Below are 20,124 nucleotides of genomic sequence, written 5' to 3'. Positions count from 1 at the left end.
GGAAGTGGAATGCATTTCCAGTTATTTGCCATTAAAAGACGCGGTTATCTAACTTGGATTTTGAATGCATAACCACGAAGAGCATTGAGAACTGCTGCTCATGCAAAGTGATGCTTTGAGAGAGAGAAAAAAAAAAAGAAGGCATCAAAGGTTAGTAGTAAATCCAAACAATTAGGAATTCACATAAAAACAGCTTTGAATCTTATGTAACATTTTTTTAATCATTAAGCCAGTTTAATCCTAATGACATATCCTTTTAGTCTTGTACATAGCAGCGCTGGGCTTACACAATCAAGAGTTAGTATTTGACTTTAAATGTGAAACACAAGTCAGCAGAAAATAGAACAATGTTGTATTTTTTTTTGCACTATGCGATAGAAAGCTTGTTTTGAAAAAATGTTTGTTCTGTTAGCAAAGCGTAGCATTAAGGCTGTCAATTTAGAAATGAACACCAACAAATGTACAATCACCGCGAGAACAAAACATTCAATAATATACAGCGATTTGTGATCCCAAAAAAAGGGAATCACTTCTTATTATAACACAAAAAGTGGAATGAAATAAGATATTCCTTTATTTGTCAACTGATGAATAAATAATTAAAGTCAATATTTATTTTTCTATTGTTTAACAGAATCTCTATATTATTGTTCTCCCATTATAATAAAATCTTGCCAACCAGAGGGCCAAATAAATTCCAAACAATATATTCTGTTTAAAAAAAAACAAAAACACTTTTGAAAGAACACAGTACATTCATTCTAGATCTCTTTGGAAAACATAGTCCTAAAAGTAGAAGATCCAAACAGTCTCGGGTCCGATTTGAACGCGATACCCCCTCAGCAGATTTATCATTGCCGATGCACAGACATTGAAGAAGGCAGATGAGAAGCTAGATATACAACACTATAGTTTGAGCTATACAACTGTACATACATATATAAGGCCTAATCTGCGTTAGCTCCTCGCTAATAAGAAGAAGCGCTCCCTTGGCAGAGTGGAATGCAAAGAGAGATTTTTGTCAATCGTAATGTCGTTATGGCTATCGATGTGAAAGATGAGAACCGTCGGTCTACGCCTAGCTCGTCGCATCACAATCCTTCCAGCCCTTTTGAAGAGTTGATACAGAAAAAAATCAAACGTGTCCTTTGCCGGTTTTGTTTCTAATTTGAGTGTTCACATATGTGCAGAAAATGCTGACTAAGCATTCCGCATTACCTGGATTTTAGTTTTTTTTTCTTCAATTTAATCTTCAATGTTTTTCTCAGGAGTGAAGGATGGATCTAAAATATTGATCTAATAATGTCCAGTTTCCCGCTCCTGCACTCACAGATTGAATTCTCTTGAAAGCCGAGCTGAGAGGATGCTCAGCCTTGACCTTTGAATTCCAGGAATAGACATCCCTGGCGTGTATGCTCTGCTTCGTGTGCATACTGGCCGGTCACAACATTAGGTACACCTGCAACCATTATGACTAGATACAAAATGGAGTATTCATTTTGCAAAATCAGTTACAGTTAGTCTGGATATGAATTGTGCAACTAAGATGATGATATAGTATTATTTACTGATTTAATTATTTGTGAATTTTTATGGGCATCTTGTTTGTGTGTACCTAATGATGTGTCTATACATCTTTATGAAGCATGCAAATCATAGATGTGAAACCGCACTACAAAATTGCTAATTTTTTTTTTTTATATCAAATCCAAAGCGTGTTTAGTCAGATACATTCTGTGCGGCTGTGTGGAGACAAGCGTGAAGAGCAAACAGTGGTTGCCAAGGAGACAGGAGGCCACAGGTGGAGTCGCGTCAGTGTGTCGCGTCTCCTCCTCCTCCTCCATAATGATGAATCAGAGACGTCAAGGCACATCTTTTATCTCTGTGTTGCTAGGTCTGCTTTTTAACCTATCTTGAGTTCCTGTACAGTGAACCCCCGCTAGATTGTGGTCAGGGGTGACAAGCAAGCACGCTTAGCCTCCTATATACGTATATATATATCTCCTTACTCTATGGTCTCTCGATAATCGTGTTTTTTCACCTACCGCGAATAACTCTGGAATATACATCAACTAAATGCAATCTAACGCTATACTCAGCTTTTGTGAATCCCGTCATACGTGACTCATCCATGCAGCACCATGCAGTCTCTACCCATTCTCGTGTCAGTGTTAGAAAAAAAAAAAAGCAGCAAGGTTTCCATGACAACGAGGAAGAGCATCACTCAGATTGATGGGCTCCTGAGTCCTTTTGTGCAGGCACTCCAACGACCCGAAGGACCAGCCTCAGGATACGAGCGCAAACAAGCGGAAGGTCATGATCTTTTGCCCTACTTCAGCTTCACGGGCCAAGGCAGGCATGTTCGGAGTCCCAGCATGGAGGAGAACACAATGGTGGGCCGGTGCTTCTTGAACTTGAGTCCCTTCTTAAGTCGCTGGTTGCCCTCGGCCACATAGATCTCGCTTTGCTGGGCGGCACCCGATATCCTGGCCAGCCGCTCCCCGTGTACCACCACTTCCTGCTCGGAGCGCACAAACACCTCCCGCAGCTCCTCGAGTCGCCTCTCCATCTCTCGTATGACCCGCTGGCGCTCCTCCACCTCCAGGAGGCGCCGGCGAGCCGCTTCGAACTCCATGCTGGAGCTCGGTGTCACTAGCTTGGAGGATGGTGCCGTGGCCGAGGCGGACCCCGGCTCCGAGGCGGCGAGCATGGCGCCCGTCACCCTACGGAAGTCGCCCATGGAGATGGAGCGACGGGTAGCCGGCGATGCCAAAGCCAGGAGGGCGGACGCAGAGGCAGGCATGGCTGAAAGAGGAGAGTGAGAGGAGGAGGAAGAGGATGGAGGAGAGGATGGACGCAGCTGTAGGATGTCCTCCTCGGGATCTTCATCCTGAGGGGTCCTCTGTCGTCTCTTCATGGCCGCCGGCGTGTCACCTCCGATAGCGATGCGTCCCTGGTGCGGCTCCATTCATCAGTGATGAAGGATGCAAGCCTCTCTGTCTAAAAAAAAGGGGGGGGGGGGGGGGGGCACAGCCTCCTCGAAGCCGATTGGCTGGTTGGCTCAAGCCTGCTGACTCCTGATTGGCTGGCTGGCCACTGTGCTGCTTTCACTTGCTTTTTTACTTTAAATATTTTTTTAAGCAGATGATTTATTTAATCCCCCTCTCGGTTACATAAAAATGACCTTTCTCTTTCTTTTTAATTTAAGACACAGCATTTCTCCAGATCCTATAACTTTCTCGCCCCAACAATAATACATTCTACAATGCCCACATCACACACAACCAGAAAAAGTAATTGAGATCCACAGCAATGTTTTAAAATCGGCTTTTACTAAAGTTGAAGTTACCCAGCTGCTGTTGGTATATTTGGTATAATGCCTACTTTTTGGGAAGGAAGATTGGTTTGGGTCCACAAGATAATCACTCACTCCAAACTAATCCTACATGTGCAATCATCACTGGCAAACAGAAACTGGTCTGCCTGCAGATGCACACATGCAAAACTATCTATGGACTCAAATAAATATCCTGTCCATTGGACATAATATAGTCCCGCATTTTGTCTCGGCTCCCTTTAATAAGCAAAAAATGTGAATAAAGCTGCATGGCTTCCTATCTCCCAAAATACGCCCTCCCTCTGTTTCGGATTACATTAATCTGTTCCATTTGTTTTAGTGCACAAGCGCCCACAAGGAAAGACTTCAATCCTCACTGATGACTTTTTTGCGCATGTGCGACGAAATTGATTTTATTTTGAAAAGAAGCACCCCGGATGTTTAGCCTTACTTTGAAAGGACTCGCGCCGGATGTGTCGTATTATTTTGAGTCTGTTTTTTTGTGACAGGGACCCCGGCAGTCGATGTCATGTTACGTTTTTTAGACATTTCTGCTTCAATAACATGAGAAGAAACAGTAAGTTTATATATTGACTTTGAATTGTTTTGTGAAAACCTCTTCAAATTAACTGCTGTTATTTTGTCGGACTGTTAGCCATTTTGGCTTGTATTTGTATGTGAACCTGAGCGGCCAAGACAAGATGGAGGTGTATTTGTTTTGCTCTAACTCGACTCGAGCAGATTTTATTGAACATTTTTTACTGACTCCCGGTTGCTGTTTATATGTAGCCGCCTGGCTGTCATGGAATTGTCGCTGTTCGTGAGACGCTCGGAACTGGTGGCCCGAGAGCGCAGCGGCCACACGGCAGTGGTGGAAGGCAACCTGCTCTATGTGTGGGGAGGCTACATGGTAACTAACATAAGCACTTTCCTCACATTTGTTCTTCTTCCACTAATATATTCTCCACAGTCTGTTGATGAGGACGAAGTGTTCCTACCCAATGATGAATTCTGGGTGTACGACCTCGTACAAGGAGAATGGTAAGAATATTAATATATAAAACCACACCATGTAATATCATCATAAGCCATTGTAACATTATCCACAGTTTGAAAAGTATCACTGTAGTAAAATATAGGACAATGAAAACCTACTAAAATGAAACAATTTCTCAAAATGACAGGCTTAATTTTTTTCTTTTCAATGGGTGTTGTTTTTTAATGTTTTTCTCCCTTCTCAAAGGCAAGTGTTCCATATGACAGGGGAAGTCCCACCATCCATGTCAGGTGCCTGCAGCTGTTCCCTAAATGGTCATATGTATATATTTGGAGGTTGTGATGACAATGGCCAGACCAATCAGGTGAGATTTAACGTAAAAAAAAATAGATGTCACTAATATTTTATGAGGTAGAGGGGTCTGGAAATAAATAAATGAAAAAATATGCTTGCACGAGTATGCACTCACCCTTATAATAGGGATTTTATACTGTGTTCAGAATTAATCACAATCAAACTTCATTTGCAACAGGTCTATCGTGTCAACCTGGCAGGCGACCATTATGCATGGACCAAAGTGGTGCACCGCGTCGGTTCGGCGCCATCGCCTCGAGACAAACTGTCCTGTTGGGTTTACAAAAGAAAGTGAGTAAAGTAAATGTACACGACTTCTTCATCTCAGATATTTAAATGTTAATGCAGGATGAAGGAAAACAAAACAACTTCATGTACTTTAGGATAATCTACTTTGGAGGATATGGTCACAAATTGCTGGCAGAGGTTGACAGAAGAAACAGGAGCTTCATTGTAGATGATTTATCAGAGGTAATTTTCAGACTTGACCGTTTGTTTCATGTTTGACACTCTATCAAATAATTGTTTTGGTTTTAGGACATTGTGTGGGGCTGGAATAATGAGGTTCACATATTTGACCCCACACAATCCAGTTGGACTCGCCCTCAAACACACGGCCGTGCTCCGGCCCCCCGAGCCGCCCAGGCCTGTACCATGCTCGGAAATCGGGGATACATTTGTGGTGGAAGAGTTAAGGTGAGAGAGGGTTTTCTGCAGGAGTGTCACCTTGGGAGTTAAAACATAATCGTATTTGACATCTCAATTTTTATGAATGCAGGAAACCCGAACGAATGACATTCACTGCTTGGACTTTGACTCTTGGACGTGGTCAGAAATGTAAGTCACTGCAACGTGGGTCACTTTTGAACGGAGTCACAGTCCTCTAAATGAATTATCTCCAGAGTTCCCGTATCCAGCGTTCCGGTGGGCAGGTCATGGCATTCGCTCACAGCGGCGTCTGACAACGCTTTGTTTTTATTTGGAGGTCTCAGCATGGACTGCAAACCTATGAGTAAGAACTTTTTATCACACTTTATTATTGATTCCTATTCATTTGTATCTCTGCATTACCAGGTGACGCCTGGCTTTTCGATGTGCCGACAAAGAGATGGAGAGAAGTTCAGCATCCTTTTAAGAACAAGCCAAGGTGCACTAAGATTTGCTTTATGTAGGCTTTACAAATGTTATCTTTGGGGAGCTTCATTCATATTTGCACAATTTCAGGTTGTGGCACACGGCTTGTCCCGGCAAGGACTCTGATGTCATTGTGTTTGGAGGCAGCTGTGATTACATCCTTCTTTTTGACACTGTGAGTAATATCTCCTCATGTTGCTTAGTAAACGCGACAAAGTTAAAGAAAAAGCAACTGTTGCTGTCTTCAGGGACACTGCAATGATGCACTCGTCTTCCAGATGGCGCCATATCCACTCTTCAGGTAAACCCTCTTATTACCTTGACAGTCAAGTTTTTCTTTTTTTTTTTTTGCCTCTTTTTGCTGTCAATATAATCAAACAGATATTGCAGACTTTATTGAAATCTCAAAGTATGACCGAGAACCTTTCTAATGATGAATATAAATATGTATATTTGTTCTGTCTCTTCTTACATTGCGATGAAAAATGAACCGTTGCATGTTTCCTACAGAATTTGCGAGGACTACATCGCAAAGGAGGCAAGCGAGAACGACCTGCTCCGAAAGCAGCTTCCACTTCTTCCTCCCAGATTGTGCGCAGCGGTGCAGAGGAGAATGTCTTTCTACAGGCCTTCAAAGAAACAACACACGCAAGTTCTGTGAATGCCAACTATAATGCAGTTTATTTGTATTCTTTTTCCTCACACGGTACTGTGCTTTATTCTTAACGCTGAAACAAATATGTCTTATGTTTTAAATACATGTTGAGAATTATATTTTTATTGTACAAATGTGAAAGTGTTACTGCGCCGTTCACCTGCTCTCATTGTGGTGATTAAATAGCACGTGACAAAATGGTCGACAGTCCCGTTCTGGTGAAAAATCACCGGTCGTTAACTACTCATTGGTTAATTTTAAGCTTATGTTTCCACTAGATGGTAGCAGAGCTCCATGATTAAAACAGATGCAATTGACTCCAATAATGAGAAATTTTGGCACACATTCCTTTCTTGAAAGGGTGGAGAAGTTCTGCTTTCGCTGTGGTCAGGAAGGAAACCTTAAATAAACATGGCAAGCAGCAGCATACGCCTTCCTTTGGTGCTGCTTGGCCTCAAAAAAAATACATACCATCTTTTATGACCAACACAAAGGTTAAACATTAGCGCTCCAGATTCCAAAAGCACACAAAAATAAGGAGAACCAGTACAATACAAATTGGCGACACACGTTCCTGTGCAAACAATGAACTTAGCGTTATGTAGAAACGAGGGGTCAACTAAATTCCCTCTCAATGATGTCCATCAGTTCTTCCTCTGAGCCGTCATAAAGGATGACTGGTGTGGCGAGGTGAGGTGTGTTATGGCCAAAAGTGCTGATGAGAGGGGATAAATAAGATTCAGTGTCAGCCAAGGAAGATGCAGAAGTGATGCTTGATGTCACCAAGATGTGAGTATTCAACTTACGTCTGTGTTTGGGATAAGGGAACAACATCTTCTCCTGGTCCTGTGGTCAAGAAGGCTTGAGGAGAACACTGACCAAGAGACACAGAGAGAATTATGGATTTGGATTGTTTACATTCTGTGCTATGATCTTCCAGCCATGCAAATACATCATTGCAGTTAAATGTCCAATATTTCTCAAATGTTAACAGAAACAAAAGTTTTTAATTAGTTGCTTACATACATACTGATTAATCGGCTAATATTGCACTGCAGGAGTTATAATGAAATAATTAATGAAGCCGTCCTTACATGAGGCGGAGGTGCGAAGGCATCATGTCCCCTCTGGTTGTTGCCTGCTCCCCGGGAACCTTGTGGCCCCTGTGCCCCACCGAGGCCCGAGGAGGAAGAAGAGGCAGAAGACGCCCCCTGCTGCTGCTCGTCTTCATCCCCGCTACTGAAGTGACACAATCCGTATGTCCTGGACCTCGTGAACGCCTTCTTGGACGCCGCCTGGTTCTTCTTCCCTCTCCGGCGAACCGCCTCCTCCGCCTCGCCGTAGCTGTCCACCTCGGCATCCGCGTCGTCGTCGTCCCCAGAGAGCTGCGAGTCGTGGCCAGCGCTGTGGCAGTCCATCGGTGATCGGCGGCGTGCGTGGACCCTCAAGGCGTCGAAGGCGTCTTTTTTGGACGGAGCGCCTGAAGAAGAGGTTTTCTTAGCAGGCTTGCCCTCGCCGAGCCCCGCAGGTGCCACTTTAGTTCCGCGGCTCGTTCCGCTGCCCATCTCAAAGTTAAACGTCTTCACAAGTCATCTTAAAGTCACCTCGAGAGTCGTGGTTAAAGTTAAAATAGCACACAAAAGTAACAAGTCCGCTTCTGTTCGGACTTTAAAGTCACTTTGTTAAGCGCATGTCCTTAAGACCCAAACGGAGCTCCGCATAAGGATGTGAAGCAGCGGCTTGGTTACATAACACCACTTGGACACAGCAGCATATGGGGGAAAAACACTCCGCCTTCTCATAAAAGGACAAACATGCATCCTTGAGCTTTCCAGCTTTTTTTCCCCTCTCTCATGGTAGCAAAAAACTCTCAATAGTAAGAAAAACAAAACTTTTTTTTAAAAAGGGTATTCTAAGATATAAGTCATCGTGACAATTTTGTGCAAATTAATTTAAACTTGTATATAGGTAAATAATTTCTAAGATAAATGAAAATGTAATATGAGAAAAAGTAATATTTTTTAATTCTATAGTGCAAAATAATAATTCGTCCAGGTTTGTTGTAAAAGGTGTCTGAGGATTGCTTTTACGATATCAAGCAGGCCATTACATCACCCTGCACCACTAAAACAGTCGGGGTGATTTATAAAGCATCAGATCATCTGCAAAGAGAAGCCCTTCGCCAGCCTGTGATCAGCTAATAAGACTTTAGTGAGGTCAACTGTGATCTCCTTCTACCCTCATCCACTGTTTTTTTTTTTTTTTTTTTTTTAGAGAAAGTAGTAACATTCCTTACTGACAGCAGATTCATTATGAAGTTTTGTGTGTGTGCGTGCGTGCACGCAGGCGCGTTCCTGGTCCACTTGCATATACAAAAGACACAACGGGGGGATAAGCTTGGCCAAGTAAAGACCCCCCTTCCCTTGCCCAATCCTCTCCAAGTCAAAGATGTTTGCTATGTTTCATTAGCGGGTCCCTGTGTTGCCTTTGTGCAAGCACCCATGCGTGAGTGTTCTGGACCATGACCAAGTCAAAGACACCTGCGCAACCTTTTCAAATGTTCCCAAATTGTGGAGTGGGAAGCATTCGAGGAAAAGAATTCTGACCCAAAATGTCATTCGATGGTAAGGTCTTACGCACTTGTTTGGCAACATTGTGTTGGGTGGAAAACATGACGCAGTGGAAATGGCAAATTTGATGCAAGAGCTGCATTAAAAACAAAGTTTATTATTATTATTATTATTATTATTATTATTATTATTATTATTATTATTATTATTATTGGTGTTGGAGGACGTTTGCAATCGCATGAACTCGCAGTATTAAAAAAATAAAAATAAATAAATCCAGTTCCGGAAGTAGAATTCCAACCACAGGTACTTCTAATCAACCGCCAGGTAAACGAGCTAGTTAGTGAGAGCGCGTCTATGCTAGCTCGGTCCATTGTTTCCAGTTTTGCTACCTCCTTTCTAAATTGTGTTGTTTCCACTCTCCCCCGTGTTCAAGTGTGTCTTATTATAAAGAGATGAGGCACACATCTGGACAAAAAGTCAACAGCTTCCAGACGAGTGGGGAGGAGGCTTTGGAAAAAGATGAACACCACAGCCTAGCATACTGCATAACTGTGGCTTTTTTTTTTTCTTTTTTGGACAGCTTCACTCTACTTCCTGCAGAGAAGAAGACATTCACAAGTAAGAGCTCCATTCACCACTCATTTGGATTTCTGTGATTTGTTATTAAGCCACAAATGGTAACCAGTCCAGCTTTTCCCATAAAGCATGTTGTCATTGTTATTGTATGCAAGTCGAATAGCAGAAGCATTCTGTAACTGCCCAAGTCGGCACGCAGTTGTGTCTTTCGCCGCTGGGTGGAGCTATTGCAGCTCTGGCGATGGTTCGGGTTTTGCATGGTGGACTTCAGTAAATGTGTTTAGATTACACGCTTCATTTATATTCTGCTCTTGAAGGCTTTTTGTAAACAGGTCAGATAGAGGCTAACGTTTCAAACTGATTTTATTTAGATTTGAATTAAAATATTCCAGGTTGACAGCGTTTTTTGGGAGAGGGTCCAAAATTCTAGTGTTGATCTTAGAAACCAGCAGGTGGCACTATTGCTCAGTGTAATTGAATTCTGGTTGACCACAAAGCATGACAAAATTGATATTTGAGTTAGTTTCATTTAAATAGCCAGAGAGACATTTTATAAATATATTTATATCTATCTAAGGCAACAATAATCAACATTAGGAACCAAGAATATATGCACACCAATATAGAGTATATCTATTGACATGTGTTGCTCAACTGTTGCTGACATAAATGCTATTTATTAGCCTGTCTATGGTGTTTTGGATTCCCTGTTAGCATTAAGCTATGTGAGACCAAATTCTTGAGTTGGATCGCTCGTATCATAAAGCTCTCCAGTATTTTTAATATTTTCACCCTCTTGTGTAAACCACACTTACCAGCAAGGTCAAGTGTCATCCTTTCCAGACAAAATGGCCAAGCAATCAACAGAAAACAATTAGTGCTCCCCTCAGCCTCTGCGAGCTGCTCGATAGCAGCATGTGCTCACTTCCTAATTACTTACCAGGCGAGAGGCTTCATTGTGAGAGTTGGAAGGAAAAGTGGCTGCTAATCAATCCGCGTATTATACCTGAGCCTGTTTGTCAGCTTCCAAATGTGTCGGACGGCTCTATGTAATTAGCTTCTCCTACGTGTCTATCAATGTCGACCAATTATGCTCCCGTAATTACCACACTGTTGTTTTGTCACCATTGACGGGAACGTCTCGAACGAACGGTGTGCGATATCGATTTTGATTTAATTAAGGTGATGCGAGTGGATTGAACCAAATGGAATGATTCCACTTTAAAAATATATCGACATGCGAGATATATATATCGTTAAAGGGAGTGCCACATTAGCCTTTTGACAAGTTCATTCAACTCATTGCCTCTCTAGAACTTGACGCTACCATATCCAATCGAATCAAGCCCCCTTAAAATAAACTGCCCTTGTTTTGGCATTCTTGATTGGAAGACGAGACCACAAAATGCTTTCATGACAGCCAAGAGACAACTCGACAGAGAGCACAGTCTGTGTGCACTTGTCTGCGTGTCTCCTAGAGAGAGCGATGGCGTGGGCAGTAGCCGAGGTATGGAGGAGGCTCACCTCTATTATCTGCTCACATTCAACACCTCGGCACTGCCCGCCTGCAAAGAGACGTCTACAGCATGTTGTCTTCATTTCTTTGGCATCCACATAAAGAGGGACTATTTGAAACCTGACATCAGGGAGAAGAATCATTACACCATAACTCATTGGAGTCATAGCGAAGCATTTCTTTTGACTATATTATGTCATTCGAACTCCATTTTTTTGCAGTAGAAAAAAATAAAATGCCCTTCCCGTTCCAAATTATACCTTAAATTGTGTGTACAGCTTTGGTAGTCTTCTTTTTAAATACAATTTGTATTTAGTGATTTTGTTTTCCTGCAACAACAGATGCCTTTCGCTTCAGCAGCAGCTAAAAGTAAATTAAACCCCTCTTTGAGTCGGGCAAGAATCCAGTGGAGAAAAATTGAATCGGGCAGCCGCGAGTTGAGGGGACGGCAAGGTTAAGAAAATGCAACAAAGGCGTGCAGTGTTTTCATTGAAAATCAATACTGTGCTTCTCATTAATGTCCTGGTGCTGCTGCATTAAAATCATACTCACATACTCAGGAATATAAGGGTGCACCATAACTTCTGAAATAGCGGGGCGGGCCCCCAGGGGCCACCTCCTTCTTGGTTTGCTGATTCATGCAAAAGGGCTACACTTCTGATTATATTTTGGATATATTACCACGGTAGTTGTTAATTAGGCCATTTACAACCGTGTTAATCCCTTGAATAGTTACAGTATCTGATTAGCACCTGCACTAAACAAGGCGTCACATTAAAAATTACCCCCCCACCCCCAGCTCAATTAGATCTCAGTAAGAGCAGTTAATTAAGCTAGCGGCCAAATGCATGTCACACCTGGATTTTTTATTTATTTTTTTTTTGCCAGTGTGACAACGTACGACGGTACCGTGCCTCGGCGCTGACTGAGACGAAGGTGGACGTTTATTAGCAGATGGGGGGAAAGGTCCACTCGGGGAAGGCGCCGGCGTGACATTTTAGAAGTGCAGCAGGGCAATTAACTGGCGTTGCTCGCTGGACTTGTGTTGTGGATCAGCTCTGGAGTGCTTTGATTTGGATAAAAGTGTCTAGCTAGCTGGCTATACTGCTAAAACCGCTAGGTCAAAAACAAGCCAATTTGGGTAAAAAAAAATTCTGGGTTGTTTACCGCTGGTAACTTTTCGGTGATCTGGATTGTTAATTTTTCTTGGGTAGTATTTGAAGGATTTGTTTGGCAGCATTGGCTGGTTTCGGCTGGAATGACAATGAATTCCAACCTTTCACCATCATGAAGCCATGAATACAAAACCTTGCTAATCATCGTGTTGCCATTAACCCGCCCCCCCCCCCCCCCCCCCTCTTTCCATCATAACTCTCCATCCTGTGGTAACGTTGCCGCCTGAAGGTCACGGCAGCCTTTTAGCGTCGCATGCCATCGAGGACTCTTCGTGGCTGACCTTTCGGCATCTGTCACTTCACAGGCCAGCGCCGATCTCGATGTAAGCTCGTGATTACATGGAACCTCACCCTGCCTCGTCTGGATTGTCCCCCCGTCCATTTTCAGACGACTTTGGGCCAAAAGCGAGGCGCACGCTGGAATAGTCGTCTGCCAATCGCACAATGTCTTCCAAACCTTTATTGAACCAAGTTTGCGAAATCTCATGGCACACCACCAAACAAAAATATCACCAAAAAAGTATCAATTAGATATTACGTAAACACTCCTGGGACGTTCTGTTATGCCATCGTTAGTTAGCCAAGTGGACTTCCTCTGCTTCTTCTCAGCTCTGTGTAAAGTTTGTATCGTCTTTTAATTTTGACACTACTCACACTCGTACGTTATATTCACATTTGATTAAGTGTCGCCGAGTCCAATCGTCGTATCTGCGTAGCGCCGCAAACACAGAAAAGATGACAGGTAGACGGACGAAGGGGCATTTTGACGCCCGAGGGCGGTGGGCAGTCACGCCGCTCGTGTTGACGGAGCTTTTATGTGAGTGATTTGTTCTTGACGGCATCTGCTCATTAATCTTTTACATCTTCGCCTCTGGTTGTTATTCCTCAAAAGTCAGTCGGCATCTCCTCACTTATTTTGACAGCAGCAATTACTTTTATCTTCACCACCAAAACGAGGGATGGCGAGCTAAAGGTGGACAGCCATTGTTGTCATTTCCCCTCACCTGCTTCCGAGATTTTATATCTTGTGTAGGAGCTGAGTTTTTGCATACTTGTTCGCTTAAAGCTGCACTTGGCAGGGTTATAAGTTTCTTTGCTTATGTTTTTCCTTTTTTTGTTGTCATATTAATATTGTCACGTCGCTAGCCTAAGGACCGCATGTAATTAAAATGTGAAACCATTTAATTAAACTGTCTATTAATGAAATAGCATCTTGGTGACTTTGTCAGATTAATTAATTCATTTATTTTACATTGTATGACATTGTTCGTGACACTCTTGACTAACATTGAACTTTGTGCGACACAGTGTCACAAACTAATTGGCCATTAAACAAAAGGCCATTTAACAAGCCCCTAAATAAATGAGTGTAACTAAATAAAAAATGTAATTGAATTAAAATCCCATTAATAAGTAATACAAGCTGTCTGATTAAGGAAAAAAAAAAGATGAAGACCTTCATGACAAAATTAGCCATGAAAGAAATGATAGCAGGATGATACGAGTCTCTTTTTTTTTCCAATAAATATTCCAAATTGTGTTTATAATGAGTTGCATTTGAATTCTGCAGGTTGTAGCTTACAGTGATTTTGAAGGGTGCGCCTGCTGAGTCCAGGTGAAACAGAGTTTAAAGCCAGCTGAAGGGCATGCGGGAACTCAAGCAGCTGGGGTGCCTCAAATACCCTTTTGATGCTAATTTGCACTGTTAAAAAAAAAAGGGATTAAATCAGGTGTTAACAGAGAGGATCATTCTGACTTAAACAGTGTGTGACCTTAAAATGAAAAAGTACAAAAATAGGAAAAAGTTAAAAGTAAATTTATTCAAAGAGATTTGGTTTGTGTTTCAGTGCTGTCGCACCATCCTGCTTCATCCTGCAGACGGATTTGCAGCTCAGTAGAGAAATACGTCACTCTGGATATGCTGTAAGTCTTTCAGCTCTGGTTTCCTCCTCCATCTTCTCATCTTGCATACTTGTCACACTTTGAATTATTTTTTTGGTGTTCTCTTCAATGTACCAACGGTACAATAGAAAATGTTTATATAGCAGGGGCGTAGCTAGAAAGTTTTCACACCAGTGAAGGGTGGCCAGGGGTGCCCAAGCATTATTTTATTAATCATCCCCGGGGGTTATTTTTTTATCATTTGACAACAAGTGACATTCGCATGTGTTATTTTGGTCAAAGTGAGAAAGGCTTGCAAGGTTTTCTGAATAATCATAACAAGCAAAGATCCATCCTTGTACACCAACATCACTTTATTACTTGGATGTTTTATTTTACAAAAAGATTGCAGTATGAAAAAAACAACAACCTTACATTTGCAAATTACAAGTCAAGGAGTGTCATTCGCGATTACACTTCAACAGCTGAATCGTGTCAATACATTTCAGAAAGATAGCTTCATCACAGATAATCAACACTGGCGATAATGAGGAATACATTCGGGATTTTCTGTGTGCTTAATAGGCCTTCCTTTTTTTCCCCCCAACAGAAATCCGTCATTGATCCGCGTTAGAGGCGTGCAGTCCCCACGGTGGTCGGATGAGGATGCAGCTTTTCCAGTAGGTATCGTTTCCCTTTCCCGTTTGGTCTAATTTTGCCTCCTTCCACGAGAAGGTGATAGTGAGACGCTAAAAGGTCTCAGGCACTTTTTGAAGTCATGAGGTTTTTCACAATGTAGTCTTGATGATCATTTATAGTTATATAAATTAAAAAATTAGACAATAAATTAGTTGTTGACTAGAATACTAGAATAAAAAACTCATGCATTGCCTGCTGCTTGTCAAAATCAGATGATCCGATTTTGTTGGCTTTAATGCTTCAGGCTATTTGGGGTGTTGACATTAGGGATGGGCAAAAAATTCAATCAATTATTGAATCTGATGAATGCTGGACTACTTGACTTCAAGTAGTTTGCTATCTGAAAGCGGAGGAGAAGGAATGGCCTTTAATTATTTCAGCATATTAAACTGACACCAATTTTACACACACGCACCAGCCACACTTAGATTTTTCCTGAAGAATAATATAAAGAAACTTTAATTGAACAGATCTCGGGTTTTATTAAGAACCACACCTCTAGAAAACCTCACATTGTTCATCCCGCAGAAATAAGTCTGAATTGCGTATTTATGACGGTATAGTCTTATAAAAGGCTTTTTCCGAAAGTCCTTGAAGTCCTTTGTGATCCATGTGAAGAGGGCAGCTGCACTTTAAAGTTAGCATAAGCCTCGTGCGGTCTGTACAAGCGAGCCAGTATTCAGATTTGCACATCCACTGCACGGTCTTGGATCCCATTCGATCCCGTTCCTGTCTTTGGTCCGCCTTTGTCGTCCTCCGGTCTTCATGACTTGATATCAAACGCCTCTACAGCGTGGTGTAGATGTAGACAAAGATGATGACCAGTAAGTTGAGAATGGTCCCGATGATGCCCAACATGGCCAAGATGGTCTCCTCTTTGCTTTCTTTGTCTTGGCTTCCCCTTTCCTCATCACTGTAGACAGAGTTGACCATTTTCCCTGGATGCATCTGGAGTTTACGTCTCACACCTGTCTGGAATGAACACAGAAATCCATGATAGATTTTGAAAGTCGAGGCAAGCTTGGTTCTCCCAGCTAGCTAGCAAGCGTGCTAGCGACAAGCTTGGGCTACAATTGGAGCTAATCATGTAGCGGAGTCACTACCAAGCTGTAAATTTCCACCCTTGGGGACGAATAAGCTACATTTGGATGAAATTGTTTTCTTTTTGTCGTTGAACAGAAATAATAAACCCGGGCCCCCGCACCGCTATATCCCCCCCCCCCCCCCCCAATCTGTAAACCGTAAATAAATAATTTCAGTCATCTTGCATCTCGCACGTTGCACCGCGTTGCGTCGCTGCCATCGTGTTTTATTCACGACGGCGAGAAATATTTTCCCATCAAAAATAAATTACGTGGAGGCGTTTTTGTTCTTTAATAGAATATCAGCCATCTGCTTCATTCGAAGCGCTCGGCGATGAAACATTCATTGTCTTTGTCTGTCGGTCAAAGTGGTTGGAAATAGCAGGTTATCGGATTCGCCTGCATCTGTTGCCGTTAAAATCGAGTTTCAACTCGTTTGGGTATAGTTTTTGGAGCCTGCAGTTAGTAGCAGTAGTATGTTTATTTATTTTTTGGTATAACCCAGAGGCTCAGCAGCTTGTGCAAGCTGGCATCCAAAAGCTCTCAGGAGAAACGTGTTTTCTCTTTGCAGGTCAGTGGGTTGCACATGACGACTAGCGACAGCAAAAGCTTGTAGGCACAAAATAGACTTCAAGATTTGAAAATCTTGTCGTGCGATGCTAGGTGGAACACCTATGGCGGCATTCTAAAATGATATCATATGTTAATACATTTTAATATTATCCCCTGATAAGAAAACCTCTCTCTTGTTTATTGCTATACGCAGAGAAAAGATCATTTTCCCTTTCCCGATGGCTCCGATGGATTTGTTATTTGACTTTGCCCCCATCCGGAAGAAGTACAGATGATTCTGTTATCTCTCGCTATCGATTGCTCCTGCTAGTCATCAGCTCGTTTGAACACTTTCACGCCTGATAAATCCGGGCCGTGCTTGTCAAGGCCGCTCAGCAGTCCAACCTTTTTTCTTTTTCCCTGAGTTATTATCCTTGCGAGATCGGGCTCGCACCTGCGCAGCAACAAGCCCGCAGGCATTACAAACAAAACACAAGATATAAATATAAAACATTAAAAAAAAAGGGCAGGCTGAAGAAGTGATGCCAGACAACAAATCCCAACACTCCTGCCGGCTTGCGCCTAATAGAAGCGAACATCCGCAGATCAGTGGAGAGTGAAACCGTTTGCCACGCGAATAATCGGCAACATGTCAAACAAGGGCGCCAGATGCTAACGCACTCCGACAAGGCACGCTCGCTTTTGGCGTGGCGGAATGCGCATGCAGGTGCACGCCCACCGCCACACACTCGAAGATTAGAAAGCGTCTCGCGCTGTCAACCGGAAGGACGATCCCGTTTCTTTTCGGCCTTTGACAGAATGACATTGTTGTGGTTACGGAAAATTGTGAGTGATTGCCTGTCTTCGCTGTTCAAACTGTAAATAACTCAAAACAGGTTATCATGTCAAACTTATCTAACAAGAGTACATTTGAATATTTCCACTAACAACCCAGGCTAAACTCTAAACTAACAAAAATTGTCAGCCTCATAGATTGACCAAAAATTTGCCTAAAGTTTCAAACTGATGTAGTATAGCGCCAACTACTGCCCAGGAGGACTTACTTCATAATGGATTTTTTTGTGTGTGCTTTACGTATGGTATCAGGAGCCTCCATTTTAAAATAAGGTCAGTATCGACTCAATATCGACTGCTAGTATCGTTCTCACCCCACCCGAGTTATTATTTTTTTCTTTTTTGTACTGTGAGTTAGAGAATCACCAAAATGTAATTGCTTTCTTTTACACAATGCAAAGTTGAGTACTTAATAGCAATGGAAACGGGCAGAGGGGTTTTAATTAGTCAATGTGGTTTCTTAATTTTATCTGGGCAGCACAGAGGACGGGTTGGTAGCACATCTGAGGTTCAGGGTTCAAATCTCGGCCACGACCTCCCTTTATGGAGTCTGCATTTTCTCGCTATTAGTTATTTAGTTTACCACGGCTGTCTCTGCATTTCCAAAGTTCAGAATTTTCCCCAAAATCTGATTTGTCAAATTTATATAAAAAAAAAAGTTTTGGTTGCTTTTGAGGGTAGCAATAAGGCGCCTGAAGGGTCCATGCAACCAGAATTTTAGAAATACCTCTCGCTATGATGTAATGTCTGACAAGTCTGCAATAATGTATTGGATGGAAAGGCTTCTAAGGGTCAAGCCTGAAAAAAATAAAAATTCACGGCTGAATAAATCCACTCAAAAGAAGCCAGCATGTTGCCGAGGGTCAGACGTCAATTAGTCAGCGTTGGCATTCCGCAAAAGCCACTTTAACTTGTTAAGATCATGCATGACATGACTGGTACCACCCGGAGCGCCTTTTCTGACCATCTCCATTAATTATTCACCCCCCCCACCCCTCGCCTGCTCTCTATATTTCTTTTACAAAGTAGCCATGACCAGACGTCACATAAATTTAGACTGTTAAATTTGCTTACCTTGCAAAATATCAGGAATAACATGGACATGCTGGAGGTAGATGCTTCCCAGGAGTACACAGACAACTAAAGTGACGGCGGCACCGGGCGGGGGTCACTTGTCGTCCGAGTGCTCCACTTGAATGTTCATCTCTCAACTTGCCGTGGCTTGAAAGCGCAGATTCTTTGTCGTCTTCTTGTCTGGGTGGAAGGATGTTGTCAAGTTGAAGATTGGATGATGTGCTGATGTGGGCGGGAGCGAGAGAGTGGCGATATGGCATCCGTCTTTCCTCTCACTTCTGCAAACAGACAAACAAACAAAACAATCGCCCCAAAAAAAAAAAAATAGTTTGCATGCCCTGCCTTGCGAATGACTTTTCGGATCAAACTTATTTTTTGATGCGACTTTAGTCAGGAGTGCCGCGAAGGGCACCCGTCACCTTGCGCTGCTTTCAGACAAGAGGCATCCCCCCTACTCACTCCCTTTCCCTCGCTTTCTTACTCCCCCCGCCCCCCCGCATATTAATGCAGCTACGGTTGCCCGGCAACGCACTCGAGGGAGTCACACACACACACACACACACACACACACACACTCGCACAGCCTGGCGACAAGAAGTGATTGTGACAGAGGCCAGGATGAGGGCCGACGGTCTCCTCTGGTATGTTTGGAGGACTTGTGTGTGTGTGTTGTGTTGTGTTGTGTGTGTGTTACACCTATAATTAGGACTCTGCGAGTTGAAAAAATCTAATTGCGATACTCCCCCCCCCCCTCCCCATATTACAATTACAATTTAATATAATTTTTTTCAAGGTAATCTGTATTACAATAAACAATATTGGCTTGTGATACGTAAATGTTTTACGTTAGGCTTATGCTAAATTAAAAGCAAATTAACTACGTTAATTGTTTTTTTTTTAATAGTCGTTTTCAAGTTCTTGAGCTACTACTGTATCGTGGGAATTGTTATCGCGAGCAAAATATTTGCATAATTTTGTTGTTTTTTCCTCATCTTCACATCGATTCCGATAGCCGCCATTTCCACTCTTTATTAGCTGGCTAGCGCCCTCTTTTACAAGGCGATGAAGCACGAGGACAAATCGTCCGTCCTTTGCCTCACGTCACCTCCGCCAGACTAAAGGACGCCGGCTTTCAGTGTTTGTCTCCCAAGAAGAAGAAATGACTCACACATAGAGGACAGACTGAACATTTCTCATTTTAAGACACTTCCACGCCTTGAATATTTATTCTTCTTTATCAGCTCTCGGTAAACTTAATCGTAGCTTCTTCCGGGAGAATCTAATAACATCCAATACGAGTGTTGGATCATATTCAGCCTTAACGGAGCTTTCTTGGTATTTGGAAAGACATGTTTGGCTTTTGTGTTGAATCTCTGCGAAGTTTTGTTTTGCTCTCGGACTGGCTGAAATATCATTTTGAATTGTGAGCCATGAACCAGGAAATACACTGGTCCATACGGAATCAAAGATTTGCTATTCATCTCGAAATTTCCAGCCCAATATCCCAACAACAAAGCTTACACCTATCGTAAAATCCATTTACCAGACACAAATGTGATCAGAATATTAAAACACACAAATACAGTTTAAGTTATGGCCAGAACATAAAACATTCCTTTGACCAATATTCCATTATAGGCTAGCGTTTTGTTGCTCGCAGATAT

General features: G+C 42.5%; 5 protein-coding genes across 12 annotated transcripts in view; 2 read left to right on the top strand and 3 right to left on the bottom strand.

Moving 5' to 3' along the window:
* Positions 1-194: 194 nt before the first annotated feature.
* Positions 195-2,984, bottom strand: trnp1 (TMF1 regulated nuclear protein 1). Its single transcript, XM_088400829.1, has one exon. It carries the CDS (start codon positions 2,966-2,968, stop codon positions 2,330-2,332), a length of 639 nt encoding a protein of 212 aa, XP_088256955.1. The 5' UTR covers positions 2,969-2,984; the 3' UTR covers positions 195-2,329.
* Positions 2,985-3,774: 790 nt separating this feature from the next.
* Positions 3,775-6,675, top strand: LOC148385159 (kelch domain-containing protein 1). Of its 2 annotated transcripts, XM_088356323.1 has the most exons (13): positions 3,775-3,914; positions 4,127-4,247; positions 4,308-4,378; positions 4,581-4,698; positions 4,867-4,979; positions 5,072-5,159; positions 5,226-5,384; positions 5,467-5,525; positions 5,591-5,700; positions 5,763-5,835; positions 5,913-5,997; positions 6,071-6,123; positions 6,333-6,675. In XM_088356323.1, the coding sequence occupies exons 2-13, from the start codon at positions 4,140-4,142 to the stop codon at positions 6,481-6,483; spliced, it is 1,188 nt and encodes a 395-aa protein (XP_088212449.1). In that variant the 5' UTR covers positions 3,775-3,914; positions 4,127-4,139; the 3' UTR covers positions 6,484-6,675. The 2 variants fall into 2 exon arrangements, with proteins under 2 accessions (XP_088212449.1, XP_088212451.1); XM_088356325.1 differs by lacking the exon at positions 4,127-4,247 and having other exon boundaries at positions 3,845-3,914.
* On the bottom strand, positions 6,476-8,306 carry LOC148385158 (uncharacterized). Its single transcript, XM_088356326.1, has 3 exons — positions 7,572-8,306; positions 7,284-7,351; positions 6,476-7,192 (listed from the first exon to the last, which is right to left on the bottom strand). The coding sequence occupies exons 1-3, from the start codon at positions 8,040-8,042 to the stop codon at positions 7,093-7,095; spliced, it is 639 nt and encodes a 212-aa protein (XP_088212452.1). The 5' UTR covers positions 8,043-8,306; the 3' UTR covers positions 6,476-7,092.
* Positions 8,307-8,812: 506 nt separating this feature from the next.
* Positions 8,813-20,124, top strand: part of c17h14orf132 (chromosome 17 C14orf132 homolog) — a 41,447-nt gene continuing 30,135 nt past the window's right edge. For 4 of the 7 annotated variants that reach the window (XR_015863548.1, XR_015863549.1, XM_088401350.1 and 1 more), the window contains exons 1-3: positions 9,380-9,668; positions 14,165-14,240; positions 14,809-14,878. The gene's annotated coding sequence lies outside the window, so the exon portion shown is untranslated. Of the gene's footprint in view, positions 9,102-9,379; positions 9,669-14,164; positions 14,241-14,808; positions 14,883-20,124 lie in introns of those variants that run through there. The other 3 variants (XR_015863547.1, XM_088401351.1, XM_088401348.1) reach the window with 2 other exon arrangements.
* On the bottom strand, positions 14,548-18,923 carry tunar (TCL1 upstream neural differentiation-associated RNA). Its single transcript, XM_088401352.1, has 2 exons — positions 18,461-18,923; positions 14,548-15,869 (listed from the first exon to the last, which is right to left on the bottom strand). Exons 1-2 carry the CDS (start codon positions 18,488-18,490, stop codon positions 15,684-15,686), a joined length of 216 nt encoding a protein of 71 aa, XP_088257478.1. The 5' UTR covers positions 18,491-18,923; the 3' UTR covers positions 14,548-15,683.

Source organism: Syngnathus floridae, chromosome 16 (genome assembly GCF_059516105.1).
Source record: "Syngnathus floridae isolate MCC-2025c chromosome 16, RoL_Sflo_1.0, whole genome shotgun sequence".
Lineage (NCBI taxonomy): Eukaryota > Metazoa > Chordata > Actinopteri > Syngnathiformes > Syngnathidae > Syngnathus > Syngnathus floridae.
The sequence above is the reverse complement of the archived record's forward strand: the minus strand, read 5'-3'. Positions and strand labels throughout refer to the sequence as shown.

Bases quoted from the DNA above. Each gene is read 5' to 3' on its own strand.
- trnp1 (XM_088400829.1), bottom strand. From the start codon at position 2,968: ATGGAGCCGCACCAGGGACGCATCGCTATCGGAGGTGACACGCCGGCG.
- LOC148385159 (XM_088356323.1), top strand. From the start codon at position 4,140: ATGGAATTGTCGCTGTTCGTGAGACGCTCGGAACTGGTGGCCCGAGAG. The intron at 4,379-4,580 runs GTAAGAATATTA...CCCTTCTCAAAG, and splicing joins GACCTCGTACAAGGAGAATG to GCAAGTGTTCCATATGACAG. The intron at 5,160-5,225 runs GTAATTTTCAGA...TTTTGGTTTTAG, and splicing joins TTGTAGATGATTTATCAGAG to GACATTGTGTGGGGCTGGAA.
- LOC148385158 (XM_088356326.1), bottom strand. From the start codon at position 8,042: ATGGGCAGCGGAACGAGCCGCGGAACTAAAGTGGCACCTGCGGGGCTC. The intron at 7,352-7,571 runs GTAAGGACGGCT...TCTCTTGGTCAG, and splicing joins CCTTCGCACCTCCGCCTCAT to TGTTCTCCTCAAGCCTTCTT. The intron at 7,193-7,283 runs GTAAGTTGAATA...CCCTCTCATCAG, and splicing joins CCCTTATCCCAAACACAGAC to CACTTTTGGCCATAACACAC.
- tunar (XM_088401352.1), bottom strand. From the start codon at position 18,490: ATGTCCATGTTATTCCTGATATTTTGCAAG. The intron at 15,870-18,460 runs GTAAGCAAATTT...TGTTCATTCCAG, and splicing joins TATTCCTGATATTTTGCAAG to ACAGGTGTGAGACGTAAACT.